Here is a 16,692-nt window from a genome sequence, read left to right on the forward strand (position 1 = left end):
ACTTCAATGGGTCAATTAAGTAAAGCTTTGAGAAAGGCACCAGAAGTGACTGTGCAGACAATCTGAAGAATGTCTAAAGTCACATACCACTTACTAAATTTAGCAGCAGCACAGCATTATTTAACCAGCAGCATGTCAATGCACACATTTCTGCATACGCAGCATAGGAACTGCAGACTCACCAAGGCCTGGTTGTTATCACTGAAGCGGGTAAAGAGTTGATTGGTGGTATCAAATAATGCCTTACAGATGAGCTCAAACCACTCTCTGCGTGGACCTCCCCAGTCCAGAGCTGCAGGATAAAACAAGCTTGGTCATCCACGGGTCATCAATTCAAGACAGTTTCATGCATACTGCTTAGTATTACCTGACATGAGAGCTCATTGCAGTGAGCAGCTCCATAGCAAAAAAGCAACAGACAGGGATTACAGAACCCTAGGTTCTGCTCCCAAATCTAGTCCTAATACTTTTTATTTGGGCCTCAGGTATCTTGTGTAAAGTAGGCATAGAATAGAAAACCACCAGCAGGATAATTCACTAACATCAGTGAGAAAGTGCAATGGCTGGAAAGCCACAATGGATAGTCCTACCACAAGAAACCAGAATTTCAGACTGAAACTACTTCACCGTAATTTGTTTCTCCTTAAATATATTCACAGGATGACTCACCTTCTTCATCCTGAAAAATCACTTCAAAGTTTTTGCTCCAGTCAGAAACAGAAAAATTCCGAGTTGCTTTAAAAGACTAAAAAAAAAAAAAAAAAAAAAAAACAAAATAGCAGCAGCCATTAGTGCTTAGCACCCTGTAACCAACAGGCAATCCTATGCATGTGTATGGGCAATCTGAGCAACATAAACACCAAAATACAGTCTAGTACTCTGAAGTACAAATTAGGAACTCCTGAGGTCTAATTCTTATTTGTCCAAAGCCACAGAAGCCAATTCCTCATTTTCTATTATAAGACACATTATCCACATAAATACAGCTCATCCTAAAACCAGTGTGAGGTCTTAGCACAGCACAGATGTATCCCTCTCAAGGCTGCAGTACAGCATTGTTTAAAGTATTAAAATGCCTGTGGGAAGGAGCAATTTTCTGTAAAGCACTGTCAGCCCACAAGTCAGATTTAAGAAAGAAACGTTCCACAGAGCATCAGAAAATAGCTTGGAGGGTTCACAGAGTTCATACCAAAAGAAAGTCATGATGCAAAAACGTAATAAAATATTTCAAGTGCCTAGAACTTGTGTGTCCCAATTCTGGATTTCAATTAAAGAATATTTTTAAAGCTACACAACAAGTCCTCAGTCATACCCACAGCTTTTGCTTAGCTTATCTTCAAATAGCTTAGAGCACCACACTAGTAACACCTCTGGGCTAATAAACACATTGGTCATGGTCACTTGTGCCTGTCAATGTTGGACACTGAAGTTTACATTTATTATTATGGCATTATTTTATTTTTTCTTACTAGGCTGTAACACTGATGCTCTTGACAGCACAGGAATTTCCAAAATGGCAGAAAAAAATAGTCATAGGAATACCATTTAGAAGTGAAGTCATTTTGTAGCAAGCTATTAACCAAAACATAACCTCGTAAACACTGCAAACTCATACGTGCAGAAAATATTCCAAAACAGATTTACTGAGAGCAAATCAAGGAAAATCCCAGCCACTCCTGCTTTCCAGAAATGTTATTTTCCATCTTCATAACATTACTGTTGTGAAACACATGTGAAAACAATAAGCCAGGATAACTGCCCGCCCTGTGTACACAGTATTTAGAATGTCAGTTGAGAACTGTATAATATGCATGACTCTTTATTAAATTCAATTTCAGAAACACATCAGCTCAGGTCACCATCAATGAAGACTTAACTCAAGGACTCTACACTGAACCACTGCTAGAAGCCTGTTGATGCAAGAGTATCAGGCACGCAGCTCAGTACCCCAACTACTCAGCTTATCTCATTTGATGGCTTTGTACCACAACAACAGTAGACACTCAGAACTTCTAGGTTCTACTTCCAAATCTGGTCGACGGTGTCTTTCTGGGCCTCAGGTTCCAATGTAAAGTGGGGATAGAATAGCACCAGCAGATTTCCTGCTTTTACAGGCTAAGCATGCATTTACCCTAGACAATCTCAGGGCTTGATTTACTTTGAGGATTTCCTTGAAAATTTATCAGAGGTGAAGTTTCCTAATTACTTTAGAAATTTATCTGATCTTACTGTCTGTAGAGAAGGAACACAGCATCCCACAATAGCAAACCTGAACACAGAGCAGCTACCTTGAGATTTATTTTTTTTTTTAAATCTTTTCTCATCTCAAGCTGTCTACTTCCATCTGCCTTGAACCAAATGGGCTAATAGTTTTCAGCATGGTTGCCCTAGCACATGCCAGTTTGGATCTCTTTAGATGCTGAGCAGAAGAAAAGTGATGGAAGCAGCACTGGGCTTCACCAAAGTGACCTGTACACTCACCGACTCCAGCAGGCAATGACGGCTGACCTTCAGTGTGACCTTTGAGTGAGGTCTTTTCATATGTACCTGACGTAGCTCTCGCTGAAAGAAGTTCACTTTGTCCTGGAAGGTTTCCGAGCCTCCTGAAAATAGTGAGAGTTTCAGTCAAGCCTTAGCTGTCAACACCTTGAACATCCAGAAGGCATTCCTAAGACTAACTGCACAGGTCAGCTTAACAGCCTAAGGATGAGTTTATTACAGCAAAGTTTGGAAACAGAACTCTAAAGGCAGTTTGCTGGTAGTCCTGCTGACATACAGATACTCACAGGTGCATTTTTTAAGAGCTTGACAGAAAAGCCAAACTGAAAAGGAACAGCTAGTATGATCATAGAATCATAGAATGGTTAAGGTTGGAAGGCACCTTTAAGATCATCTAGTTCCAACCTCCCTGCTATAAGCAGGGACACCTCACACTAGCCCAGGCTGCACAAGGCCTCATCCAACCTGGCCTTGAACATCTCCGAGGATGGGACATCAACAACTTCTTTGGGCAACATATTCTAGTGTCTTTCTACCCTTATGGTGAAGAATTTCTTCCTAATACCTAACCTAAATCTACCCTCTTTCAGCTTAAAACTGAAAGTCCTATCACTACATTCTATGGTAAAAACTTTCTCCCCATATTTCCTGTAGTCCCCCTTCAGGTGCTGGAAGACTGCTGTAAGGTCTCCCTGCAGCCTTCTCTTCTGCAAGCTGAACAGCCCCAACTCTCTCAGCCTGTCTTCATAGCAGAGGTGCTCCAACCCTCTGATCATCTTCGTGGCCCTCTGCTGGACCCTTTCCATGTCTTTCCTGTGCTGAGGGGTCCAGAACTGTACACAGTGCTCCAGGTGTGGCCTCACCAGAGCAGAGGGGCAGAATCACCTCCCTGGCCCTGCTGGCCACAATTCTGTTGATGCAGCCCAGGATGTGGTTGGCTCTCTGGGCTCCAGCATACACTGGCAGCTCACGTCGACCTTCTCACCTATTACCACCCCGAAGCCCTTCTCCTCAGGACTGCTCTCCAGCCATTCTTCCCCAAGCCTGTATTTGTGCTTGGGGTTGCGCTGACCCAGGTGCAGGACCCTGCACTTGGCCTTGTTGAACTTCATGAGGTTGGCACTGGCCCACCTCTCCAACCTGTCAAGGTTCCTCTGGATGGCATCTCTTCCCTCTAGGGTGTCAACTACTCCACACAGCTTGATATCATCAGCAAACTTGCTGAGGATACACTCAATCCCACTGTCCATGTTTCCAACAGGGATGTTAAACAGCACTGGTTCCAAAACTGACCCCTGGAGAACATCACTCATCACCTCCTTCCACTTGGACGCTGAACCATTGACCACAACTCTTGGTGTGGCCATCCAGCAAATTATTTATCCACTGAGTGGTCCATCTGTCAAGTGGACCACTGTCATGATGAAATACATTAATTGGAAGCACCAACAGAAACAGAATATGAGACTCCAGGAATGAGAGTTGTCATTGAGGTCATTCAGTGATGACAATCTTCATTTCCAATGGAAACTACAAGACTCAAGTGCTAACTGCCTGACTAATGTACCCACCTCATCACCCCTTTACCTATGTTTTTATGCAGAGAGCGAATAAAAGTGGCTGCCAAGATGTTCCTCTCCTTGCAGCTGAGCTCCACAGGGGGTTGGATCCCATCATCCACCACCAGTGTCAGTAATTTGTGCACAGGGTCAGGACCAAGGTACGAAAACTAGCAGCAAAAAGATGCAAGAAAGGGTAAACCCACCATGCAAAAGGCACAGCATGTTCAGTAAACAGAGCAACACCACTAGCACTCTCAGACTTTCTCTGCTCACCCATGCAGATACAATAACAGGAACTATGTCAAGCATCAGGATTCCAGTTAGGAGCCTGCTTCAGACTTCACACCCTAGCCTCAGGGTTTCAGTAGACACAATCACAACATTTTAGCACAGTTAAGAGGAAAAAAAAAATAAAAGCAAGAGAAATGCAAAAGAAATCTAGGTTTTTGCCTAGGATTGGGACAAAAGGCAGGAAGAAGTGATACAACTGGCTCCTATTGATAAATATTAGCAGAATTTAGGCACTGAGAGGGAATTCTGAAGTCTGAATTTTGTGCAACAAAATGTTGCTCTGCGGGTGGCAGCCCCTCTCTCTAAAAGCAAAAATCAGACTGTCATTCACAAGGACCACAAGCTAGTAAGGTGGAGATGCAGTGACAGCTACAAAGAAGGAGGCTCACCTTTGTGCCAGGACATACTCTAAAGGTGAAAAGGCGCCATGGAATGATCTTCAGGTAGAATTCTTTCACGGAGAATTGCTGAGTAACCACAAAGAAAATAAAATATTAATGGTCACGCATCTAGTAAGGGTTGTCCCTGAAATACAAGGCACAAGACAGATCCAAGAGACCAGACTTCCCTCCAACCCTGGGGATGGGTTTCTGCAACATTTGGTGATACCTTCCTCTGGCAAAATACACAAAAACCTTTAAAGGAGTAAAGAACTATGAGCAGCTGATCAGTAAGACCTCACTGCATGCATTTACAATGCGTGTGGCATACCAACATGACACAGGTTACAGCAGTAAGCCATTGTGTTCAGCAGAACATCATCAGTCTAACTGGCAGGTAATTTTAAGTACACTTGAGAAGCTGAAATCAGGACAAGATTGCAATGCACTGAATAAAAGGTTTTGAAAAGTCACACTGCCTAACAGAATTATTACTGCTACTCCCTAATTTTCACAACCATTTCAAAGAACTTTTAAAAAGCACTTTCAATTGCTAAATCCAGAAGAACGCAGAAATTTCTTCTCAGTTTATTTCTGCCAGAACAAATGACTACTAACTGTGGAACTGTCACCTTCTGGAGAGCTAGTTAAGATGAAATTTTAGCATCTTTAGACAAAACACAAAACCATTTCCTGCGAAAGCCTATTCTAGCTGCAGCAACTGGAGCAACATTTCTCCAGAAACAAAGATAACAGAACAGTTACAGCTATCTACTGTACAGAACTGATGCTCTAGGTATATAGAGAGATATCCAAGGATACAATTATGCAAGCAGAATAATTACTTTAATAACTTTGACACCTAATGGGAATGTGTAACAGTACCCATTTCTGGCGACCTCCTTTATCAGGTAATGCAACAGAAAAGAGTACAAAAGTCCAGAACAACGCCTCAGGGATGACAGGATGCTGAGCTCATGAGGACCTAGCTCAGTTCTTAGACCGACATGCAGCAGAGATTTAGAAATTTCTAGCAACATCCTTCTATCCTGTAAGTGTTCTTCAGCCCTCTTTTTCCATTTGTCAGAAAAGCAGTTCCTGGATTAGTCTTTCATTTGGATATTTATCACTGCATTTTTCAGAATGCATTCAGATTGGTAGATTAATCATACAACAGTGGAAGGGACCAGGCTGGAAAGGACACCTTAAGGATCATCCAGTCCAACTTTTCCTGGCAAAAACACTGTCTAGACAAGATGGCCCAGCATCCTGTCCAGTTAAATCTTAAAAGACATTGGGGAATTCAGCACTTCCCTGGAGAGATTATTCCCATGGCTGATTCTTCTCACTGTGAAAAATCTTCCTCGTGTCCAAGTAGAATCTCCCTAGGATTAACTTGTACCTATTACCCCTCATTTTTTCCATGTGATTCCTTGTCAAAAGGGAGTCTCCATCTTCTTTGTACCTACCCTATAAATACCAAAACATGGCAATAAGGTCTCCCTTAAGCCTTCTTTTCTCAAGGCTGAACCCAATTCTCTCAGCCTTTCCTCATACGACAGGCTTCCCAGTCCTTTGATAATCTTTGTAGGCCTTCTCTGGATCCTCTCCAGCCTGTCCACATCTTTTTTGTATAGTGTGGACCAGAACTGAACGCCGTATTCCAGATATGGCCTGACAAGTGCTGAGTAGAGTGGGATGATGACTTCTTTATCTCTGCCAGTGATACACTTGTTGATGCAACCCAGCATCCCATTAACCTTCTTTGCACTGCAGCACACTGTTCCCTCATATTGAGCTTGTCTCCACCAGGACCCCCACATCCCATTCCACAAAGCTGCTCCCAAGCCAGATAGATCCCAGCCTGTTCTGCCCTCCTGGTTTTCCCAGGTGCAAGAGCTTACAATTCTTCACTGAACTTCATACAGGTCTTGTCAGCCAACTCTTCCAGTCTATCCAGGTCTTTCTACAGGGTGGCTCTTCCTTCTGAAGTGTCCACTTACCCACTCAGTTTGGTATAGTTGGCAAAATCCATCAGGGTACGCTTGATTCCATCATCCAGATCACTTCTGAAGATAACATACAGTGATGGGTCCAAGTAAGAATGACACACCTGTAATTACTTGGATCCTCCATTAAGTCCTTCTTGTAGATTGGGGATCACATTAGCCTTCTTCCAGTCTTCTGTGATGTCACCCAATCTCCACGACTTCTCAAGGATTACGGAGTGCAGACTTGCAATGATGTCAGCCAGCTTTCTTAACACCCTTGACTAAATATTGTCAAGGTGAATTTAAATGTATTAGTAGATTTCATGGAATCTTCTTTCTAGCTTCTCTGATTGCAACAGTCAGGCATAATACTTTCCATTAACATATTCTTACTACTAGAGAATCCTCAGTTTCTCTTGACTTCCTTGAATCCTGTTTCTTCTAGCCAGACATTTACTCTGTCCACTGACCATTTTTTTTCCTTTTCTTTTGTCTGAAAGGTTCAGGAAATATGACAGACAAAATCTGAGAAGCGTTTTCCCCTAAGTTCCAATCTACAGGTATCAAAAACTGAGAATGGGAACTGCAGGTGTGACCTGACCACAGCAAAGAAAAGGCAAAGAGATCTATAGAACAAACAGTGAAAAAATTCCCAGTAGAGTTTGGATCAGACCTAGATCTCAAGTCCTAAAGCTTCAAGAAGCATTTTTAAGTTATTCTCAGCCATGAGCTCCTAGCCTTAAGCAAATCTTTTTTAAGCAAATCTGAAGCAGGCTGAACCCAATTCTCTCAGCCTTTCCTCATACGACAGGCTTCCCAGTCCTTTGATAATCTTTGTAGGCCTTCTCTGGATCCTCTCCAGCCTGTCCACATCTTTTTTGTATAGTGTGGACCAGAACTGAACGCCGTATTCCAGATATGGCCTGACAAGTGCTGAGTAGAGTGGGATGATGACTTCTTTATCTCTGCCAGTGATACACTTGTTGATGCAACCCAGCATCCCATTAACCTTCTTTGCACTGCAGCACACTGTTCCCTCATATTGAGCTTGTCTCCACCAGGACCCCCACATCCCATTCCACAAAGCTGCTCCCAAGCCAGATAGATCCCAGCCTGTTCTGCCCTCCTGGTTTTCCCAGGTGCAAGAGCTTACAATTCTTCACTGAACTTCATACAGGTCTTGTCAGCCAACTCTTCCAGTCTATCCAGGTCTTTCTACAGGGTGGCTCTTCCTTCTGAAGTGTCCACTTACCCACTCAGTTTGGTATAGTTGGCAAAATCCATCAGGGTACGCTTGATTCCATCATCCAGATCACTTCTGAAGATAACATACAGTGATGGGTCCAAGTAAGAATGACACACCTGTAATTACTTGGATCCTCCATTAAGTCCTTCTTGTAGATTGGGGATCACATTAGCCTTCTTCCAGTCTTCTGTGATGTCACCCAATCTCCACGACTTCTCAAGGATTACGGAGTGCAGACTTGCAATGATGTCAGCCAGCTTTCTTAACACCCTTGACTAAATATTGTCAAGGTGAATTTAAATGTATTAGTAGATTTCATGGAATCTTCTTTCTAGCTTCTCTGATTGCAACAGTCAGGCATAATACTTTCCATTAACATATTCTTACTACTAGAGAATCCTCAGTTTCTCTTGACTTCCTTGAATCCTGTTTCTTCTAGCCAGACATTTACTCTGTCCACTGACCATTTTTTTTCCTTTTCTTTTGTCTGAAAGGTTCAGGAAATATGACAGACAAAATCTGAGAAGCGTTTTCCCCTAAGTTCCAATCTACAGGTATCAAAAACTGAGAATGGGAACTGCAGGTGTGACCTGACCACAGCAAAGAAAAGGCAAAGAGATCTATAGAACAAACAGTGAAAAAATTCCCAGTAGAGTTTGGATCAGACCTAGATCTCAAGTCCTAAAGCTTCAAGAAGCATTTTTAAGTTATTCTCAGCCATGAGCTCCTAGCCTTAAGCAAATCTTTTTTAAGCAAATCTGAAGCTAAGATATAGGGCACAAAAAAAGTCTTCAGCTGCAGTGAACTTTAAACACGCACTCAAGAAACAAACATGCACTTTGTGACATTTACCTTAGGTGAAACATAGCAGTACACTTTTTTAGGTTTCTTGACTTTCTCAGGGGTTTGGCTGTCAGAGGAAAAATCTTCCTCTTCATCCTCAGTTGCAGTAGAAGGACGGCGCTGGGAGGAGCTCAGGTGCGTTGGTGGAAGTTGCCACTGAGTGTTGGTATAACTAGGAGCATCATAAAGGTAGGCTTCAAAGTAGATACTGACACCTGAGGTGGACACATTGCGTTCTACAATGTTCTTTTCATTCTCTGAGGGGAACAGATAAAAAAGAGTTGTGTAAATCTTAACAGAGACCAGAAACAAAAGGTAAAGAATCCACAGACCATCACCAAATTAGTTACTATGATTTTTAAAGAAAAGGCTACACACCCAAAGAAAAACCTGGTCAAGTGAAACTGATAAAGAGAACCCAGGAATGGGATTAAAATATTTCAAGACAGCAGTTTGACTGTCCTGACTTCAGTTAACTGGTTCAAGAAAAAAAATTAAAAAAAGGCATACAGAACCTTTGCCTCAGAGCACCAGCCTGAAGGCATAGACAGTCACATTGCAGACTGGCTCACTCCTGAAGAAACCAGGCACTATAAACTTGTAAGAAAGCACACAGATTACACACAGTGCTCTTTAGCTATATAACTTAACATAGAATACGTGACTGGCTCACTTATGCTATGGCTCAGATGCCAAGTACTAGCAAGCAATAAAAATTGCCTAATTTCAGAGGTCTGTCTCATGTGCTTTTATCTACTGATGGAACAGAGAGTATCAGCCTTCAGAGATCTCCCTCATCAGCAGCAAATTCATATATGTTAGCATTTTTAATGAATGGGCATTCCCTGAGCAATTAAGCAAGGGCAGCCTGCAGTGAAGCCACATTTAGCTCTGCTACGCAAGTATGCGAACCATCTAGCAAAAGGACACCCAGAGAACAAATACTGAGTAGGATTTGACTCACCACTTAGAACAATGATGTCAAAATCACCATTGCTTATGGGCTGGTTCTGGTAGGAGATGCAAGCATGGAAACACCCCCGAGAGTGCAAAGTGAGTCGGAAGAACACTTCGCAAGTCTGCCGATTGGACACCACAGACTTTTCAAACACAACATCAGAGCTCTCTTCTTCTTGAGGACCCAGCTAAACAGAAAACAAATTTATAGAAGGGGGCTCTCTAGCTCATCTGAAGTCAAGCAGCAGGGGATGAGGTTGCACTCACCTCATGGATGGAGAGGCTGTAATTGTGCTCATCTATCAGGGACACAGAATTGCTGGTGGGATTGTCATACTCATCTCTGGGAACTATCTGCAGAGTGTGCTGCTGCCCACATGTCAGCACCAGAGTGGAGAAATGGCAGACAATTTTGGTTTTGGAGGGAACCACCATCCCTGAAGCAGACAACAACAGTTTAGAGTCAAACAAATTCCAAGGTGAAGATACAAAGTTCAAAGGAAAGGAACCAGGGACACAATACCCTTGAAAATGGATCAAAACATATTCTCTGCCCCTACATTCAAAAAACAAAGTATCTGAGTACTGAATTACATAGTGTGGTGCACAGGGGTTGCCTTGGGTCAGAAAATACCGGTAAAACAAACCCAGTTACTAGCCTGCTAAAGAATGCTTTTTCCACCATTCTAACCTTCAGCTTCAGAACTTGCTCCCCCTGCACATACAAAGTACAAGTCAGCTGACATCCAAGGAAACCTCCAAATTCAGCTTACCAAACAAATGCTAGCCTGGAAAGTACCTGAGTTAAATCTGAGCTTCCTATTTCTGAAGGGGTATCTTCACAAGCTTCACATCTATTCACAATATAATTGAATAGAGGCACTTTGAATGAACATGCACATGAAATACAAAAGAAGCTGACAAGGATCAAAAAACAGAAGTAGAAGGAAACAAATTTAAAATGGATAAAAAAAGAAATGTTTTTTAAGTAGTGTATAATCAAAGGTATCAGCTGCTCCAGGAGCTTAAAGGAATAGAGTAGGGTATTTGAAAGAGGAAGAATCATGACAGTATTTCCAATTCAGATACAAGTAACTCAATACTTTCACAAAAGGCATCCTCTGACTATGAGATAAATTTTGAATAAGTTAATACAGAATTAAGAACATTAAAAGAGTGGTTAAGGAGTTTAAGGAGCACTAGTGACTTCTTTTGTAAGGCAGGTTCAATTTTGTTGTGACTACCAGTATGTGGCAAAGTTTTAGTCATGCATCAATTGCTGGGATCCATACATGGCAAGAGAAAAATGGTGAAGGGTAACCCTTTCCTGTCACCTACCTATTTTAGCTGGAAACACATTTATCTAACTGCCTCCAATACCTTTAAATCTACTTTGCATCAGCAGAGGGCCACTTAGACCTTACCTGGCTGGAACACCTTGTAGTAGGGGCTGTAGGCAACATTCAAGCCACCGAGTTTTACAGTGATCTCATATCTCCCAGCCCTGCGCACAGTGAAGGCCACTTTCACCACATTGGAATTAGGCTCCTGAAGGACTTCCTGGGTTACAGGAATATCAATTGCTAGCTCCACATGGCAGATGTGAACTCGCAGCCCCACAGGCCGGTGAGCAGGGAAGGGTTGCCCATTTTTATAGAATAACTGCATGGGAAATGGAAAAGTCCAAGTCAGCAAAAATATGCAGTGCACAGAGGAAGAGAAAGCAAGTTGACCTGGGGAAACAAGGGCAACAACTCCAGCTTGGCAAAGGAAAAAAATTAACAGCCAGTTCTGTCACATACTGTGTTCTCCCAAGAGAACAAGTCACAAGTGGGCATTGTGCCCTGACAAGAACATGCCTCTAGGCATTTCTTTGCAACGTCAGAGCAGAAATCAAGACAATCCATTACTGAAAGGAAAAAAGTGAAGCCACGTCCTTTCAGAGAAACAAGCAGATCTTGTCCATTTGTACAGCTGAGCTCTGGAAAAGCTCTCATCAGCTTGTGATAGAAAACTGTGTGCAGAGGATGCTGACCTAAGGAACTGACAAGAAGCATCAGCACAGAAACGTGTTAAGATAAAATCACAGGCAGCTCAATCACAGAAATGATCTACTGGACAATTTCAGATGGTAGCATACTTCAACAAGTACTTCCTTACAAAGAATCACAGCTTGAAACCCTACGTGCATGGCTCTTCAAGAGCCAGTAGCTTGTGGGCCAGATCCTGGCAGCCACCTGCACCAGCCTGCAGTCAGCATAAGGTTACTATTATCCCCTGCTTCTAAATAAGGGAGGGTGCAGGGCCTGGAGTAGTATGGATCTTGACTGTCAGCAGGAGAAACTAGTGCACGTGACAGCTACTGTTGATGAGTCAAAGGATAAGCAAATGGGAAACAAGCATGAAGTGCAAGGGCACACTGCTGGAGCTGCCATAAGTGACAGTCAGTAAGGTGAAAGGAATAAATTCAAACAGCAGGAACAGAACAAGTCCCTTTCCCCTCAGCTCTTTTTCCACTACCTGCCCTGGAGTTAGAACTCCTCACTCACCCTCAAGCAGAAGGGTGTTCCTCACCTTCCCAAGAGGATGGGTATAGCAACTTAGCTGAACCCTTCTTATTTTGACACTCTTCTGAGTGGGGAAGGTGAGGCAGAAAGGTGGGCACATGAGCCCAACAAAATTTGTTAAAACTTTCTCCATGTAGCTCCATTGCCCTAGTCTTGGCCTTTTGGGATTGAAGGGAAGCAAGAGTCCTTGGCAGGTTTTTCCAGGTCAAGCAGAGTAACACTCCATTTTGGAAGAATGGGGAGCAACCATGAAGCTTTACAGCTCTTGGAGTGACAAAATGCCCACTCCCAACCTCAGCTGCACAACCAAGTTTGTTAAAGGCAAGGCTCAGCTCACACTCTCCCCTATAAAAAAAAACAGTAGATAGGTCAAGCCTGGTCTCCAGTTCTTCAGAGGATTCTAAAGAGAAGGAGATAAGATTTTAAGGAGTGCAAACCTAAGATATGCACTTGAAGTTCTGCAACAGTCACTGGAAGCAGAAGACATAAACAGATAGCTTTCCTACTCCCAAGTTACATTCAGTTTAGCCCAAACATAAAACATTTGAAGAGCCCACCCCTACATCAGACCTCTACTCCTGCCCCCCAAACTGCATGGAAACAGAAATATTCCCTTACATGCACTCGGAAGGCCATGCTATGGCCCACCTCATAGGGATCCTTCCAATCCCAGGAGATTTTGCAGGACCGGGGATCCAGATAGTTGCCTCGCACGTAGTCATAGATAGTTCGCTCCCCTCGGCGCTCCCGGTCCTCATGCTGAAGGAAGCTGACTATACGTGCGGCAAGCTCAAAGAGGAACTTAATGGTGAAGAAGAAAGCTACCACAGATACCGTGATCCCACCTGCAGCAAGGAGAGAAGAGAAGGTGGTTGCAGCAGTGTGGCAAAGTCAGGCACCAAAATACCCTCTGCATCAGCCCAAGATGCTTTTGATTAATGACATTCTACTCAACTGCAAATTAGGTGTTCAAGGCAGAAGCTATTCAGTGAAAATTTACGGTTTGTGTTATGCTACAGGTAAGGTTAGAGAGTAACAAGTCTCTTAAAACACTGCAAACAGATGAAATAGATAAAAATGGTAGTCTCAGGTACTGCTAGCAGACAACCCAGAAGCACAGAATTCCCTTGGAGTCACAAATCAGAACTGCAGAGATTCCTTTAAGGGAAATAGTCATAGAATCACACAACCCCTGCACATCACATTAAGACTCAATTAAGAAGCACCATGGAGGCAACAACCCTGCACTAGTTCTCAAAAGAAAAAGTAAGGGGATGGCTTAGGAATGAGGTCAATGGAATAGGAACAAGAAGAATGGTGGAGAGGCAAGTCTGCCTGGTGGTGGGCACAGTGTGGGGTGACAGTAACTTCATGTTTGTTAGGTAGACTCTGAACTAACATGAAAGCACAGGCTTTCAAGAAACCCTTCCAAAGTCTATGGAGAGGTCAACAAATATAGTGGCAGCCTTTCCTTCACTTACCAATAATGTAAAACATCAGGTCCCTTCGGTGACACACACAGCCGAGGATCACAGCTGCATCTAGAACACAAAATAGGCCAAGTCCAGTCCAATGACTCTTCCTCACACACGTTGGCCTAAATTTAATTAATGATTCCTCAGACAAATACCTATCAATCATCTTTCTTCCTCTCCAAGGACATCCCTAAAGCATTATTCCATAACACTGTAAAAAAGGCAAACAGCACAGCATGCTTCAAGAAACAATTCTCCCTCCATCACAGATACCCATTCAAATTCAGGAATCTATAAGAAGGACAACACATCATCCTCAGAGGTCAGGCTCTGGGTACTGTGAGAAGGAGCTACTATTTGTAAGATGACCAGCTTCAACAGCAGTGGCTGAAAGCCACTCATCCAAACTCTCACACCTACTTGCTTCTCCAAGTAACAAAGTTAACTTCTAGTCTTCCATGAAAGCACATCAGAGTAGTCACCACTAAAATGGACAAAAGCTGACCCTCAACCAGCAACATTAGAACAAAAGCTATGGAATGGAAGGGTTGTGGACAAGACCATCCCCACTTGTTCAGAACAAATAAAATCCTTCCAGAGCAGAGCTGTAACTCTACTACAAAAAGTATGAATGCAACCAGAACACAGTCCATCTGTATTTTCCTACTCACTTCTGCAAAGTGGATGGTCTCTGCTGAACTCTCGCTGATCAACACACAAGCTAAAATCTTGGCTTTGTACACTATGAAGATTACAGCCATTTTTAATGACACCAATCTAGAACCAAGTTGTCACTCAGGGGACTGCTAAACAAACATGTAGTAAAACGACCACACCCAGAACAACAACATGCTGTTTGGTTGATAAGACACAGCTGACAGATGGAACAAGAGCAGCAGCCAGGAACATGTGAGACAATTAGACAAACAATTTGGCATACACTAATGCATACAATATAGCTCGCTGTGTCACCATTCAGTTAGTGAGAAGCTACAATGTGCATTCAAGTTGCTTTTTCTTTTTTTAAACAAACAAAAGGGGAGTTATTAATCAGTCATCTCAACAGCAGCAGCAGTGGATATCAGCATGCAGAAAGCTTAAATGAGGTATTTCTCCTCAACAATAGCCATGACTTTCCAGCCCAGCAAATCCCCTTTGTTGGCTTCCACAGATACTCCATCCCTCCAGTCAAAGAGCAATGACATACCTTCACACAAGTGCCCATGTTCTAAAAGCCAAAAGGGAGGTGTCCATTCTCCAGAGTTCTTCGTCTTTGTGCCCAAAACGGGGGCAAACGTCAGCAAGAAGAGGCCATAGAGGAGATTATCAGAGAAGGAGAAACTTGCATCACAGAATCACTGCTGAAAGCTAAGGACTTGAGCAGAGCAATTTATTCTTTTTTTGTGGAAAAGGGCTGGCCTGCAATGCTGCTCCCTGAAACCTGTTGTTTCCTAGCTTTCCTGGAAAATGAAAAAAAAAAGGAGAGAGAAAATTTAGATCTTCTCTATCTAGCAAGCTGAAACACATGAAAGCTGTAAGATGCAAGAGTACCACTAGATGCCAAGTCCATAGGAGAGGTGCTATAAAGGTATTGCTGTTGATGAGGTGTGAGGCTGCAGTATATCCTCAACCTCCACCTGTCACAATCTTCATTGTACGACCCCCTGAAACCAGCAGGTTCAAGATCCATCCTGCCTCCATAGGCTTCATCAGGTTCATGGGTTTCACATGGGAGCAGCTAAGAACCTGCGTGCTATTCAGAAGTGCTAAGGATCAGCTACCACTTCAAGCCTTAACAGCCCACAAAATGCCATGTAGCAGTCACAAACTGGTTTTGCCCGGATCTAGAGGACTGTTTATAGTCAAGCCTGAAAAAAAAATAAAATATTTGAAAGTTCTTGGACCCCAAAGCAAACTAGATTTATTTTTTTGCTGCTGCTGTTCCACATATTCAGGAAACTGGTATCCTCATTAGGTATTTCAGTTTCAGCAGAACTAGCCACTAAATGTCAGTTTACTGTCAGGATTGAGATAAATAATAATAATAAATAATAATAAGGATAAATAATAACAAGGATAGATGGAGCCCACAAAAATCAGGAAATACGCCAGAAGAAAAGCCACAGAGCCTACACAGTCAGTATCTACTCATTCAGAACACAGATTATATAAAGGAGTGAGAATGAAATTAACAGGCCCAGGCTCACCACAGCAGCTGTCTCTAAACAGTCACCTCTTCTGGGGATGTAAGCGATGTGCTTCTCCCACCTGTCATACCACCACCTCAGATGCCACTTTCTCCTTACTGCCCTCTCATCTACCTTCCTCTTCAGATGTCTCTTACTTCCCACCAACCCAATAATCATACAGATCTGGTTTCCTATGCACTTCCACTAAGCTTTCTAACACATATGAAAATGGACAGGTAAATGCACAGAGCTTTCTGATTGCACTGCAGAAGCAACCAGACTCTCCCTCTTTTCCTCCTTCACATCTCAAGGAAAATCCTACCCACGCAACTGTTTTCTTTTTTTACCTGCTTGAGTAAACAGTGTTGCAGTCCCCAGGGCCTAAGTTCTCATTCTAGATGAAGCTTCAGGTTTCTAAACTCACATCTCTGTGTATTAAGAACGACAGACCTGGTAACTTTTCTGATATTTTAGTTCTTTCACAGACATATCCAAGATGTTCTGTAAATGCCTGCTTGAAACTCAGCACCAGCTTGGCCTGGCTGCAGAAGGTTTCTGGTTCCTCCCCACACAGCTAAAGAATTTTACAGAAACTCAGCAATGTTTGGGAATCTACAGATTTCCCACCAGCATCTTACAGATCTTCCTGCCACTGAAAAAACATCAACACTAAACTGGCCCTGCAGGTTCCT

The 16,692-nt window shown here is 42.9% G+C and overlaps 1 protein-coding gene across 1 annotated transcript in view; it reads right to left on the minus strand.

The window, feature by feature from the left end:
- The window catches only part of AREL1 (apoptosis resistant E3 ubiquitin protein ligase 1), an 18,276-nt gene extending 4,443 nt beyond the window's left edge, over positions 1-13,833 (minus strand). The window contains exons 1-11 of the mRNA XM_009993880.1: positions 13,818-13,833; positions 12,955-13,181; positions 11,194-11,431; positions 10,037-10,206; positions 9,777-9,957; positions 8,822-9,069; positions 4,742-4,819; positions 4,087-4,228; positions 2,482-2,603; positions 670-745; positions 183-292 (exon numbers count right to left, since the gene is read on the minus strand). Of these exons, the coding sequence (XP_009992182.1) occupies positions 183-292; positions 670-745; positions 2,482-2,603; positions 4,087-4,228; positions 4,742-4,819; positions 8,822-9,069; positions 9,777-9,957; positions 10,037-10,206; positions 11,194-11,431; positions 12,955-13,181; positions 13,818-13,833 (1,608 nt within the window). The remainder of the gene's footprint in view (positions 1-182; positions 293-669; positions 746-2,481; positions 2,604-4,086; positions 4,229-4,741; positions 4,820-8,821; positions 9,070-9,776; positions 9,958-10,036; positions 10,207-11,193; positions 11,432-12,954; positions 13,182-13,817) is intronic.
- Positions 13,834-16,692: the final 2,859 nt, after the last annotated feature.

Source organism: Chaetura pelagica, unplaced genomic scaffold (genome assembly GCF_000747805.2).
Source record: "Chaetura pelagica isolate M959 unplaced genomic scaffold, ChaPel_1.0 scaffold11, whole genome shotgun sequence".
Classification (NCBI taxonomy): Eukaryota; Metazoa; Chordata; class Aves; order Apodiformes; family Apodidae; genus Chaetura; species Chaetura pelagica.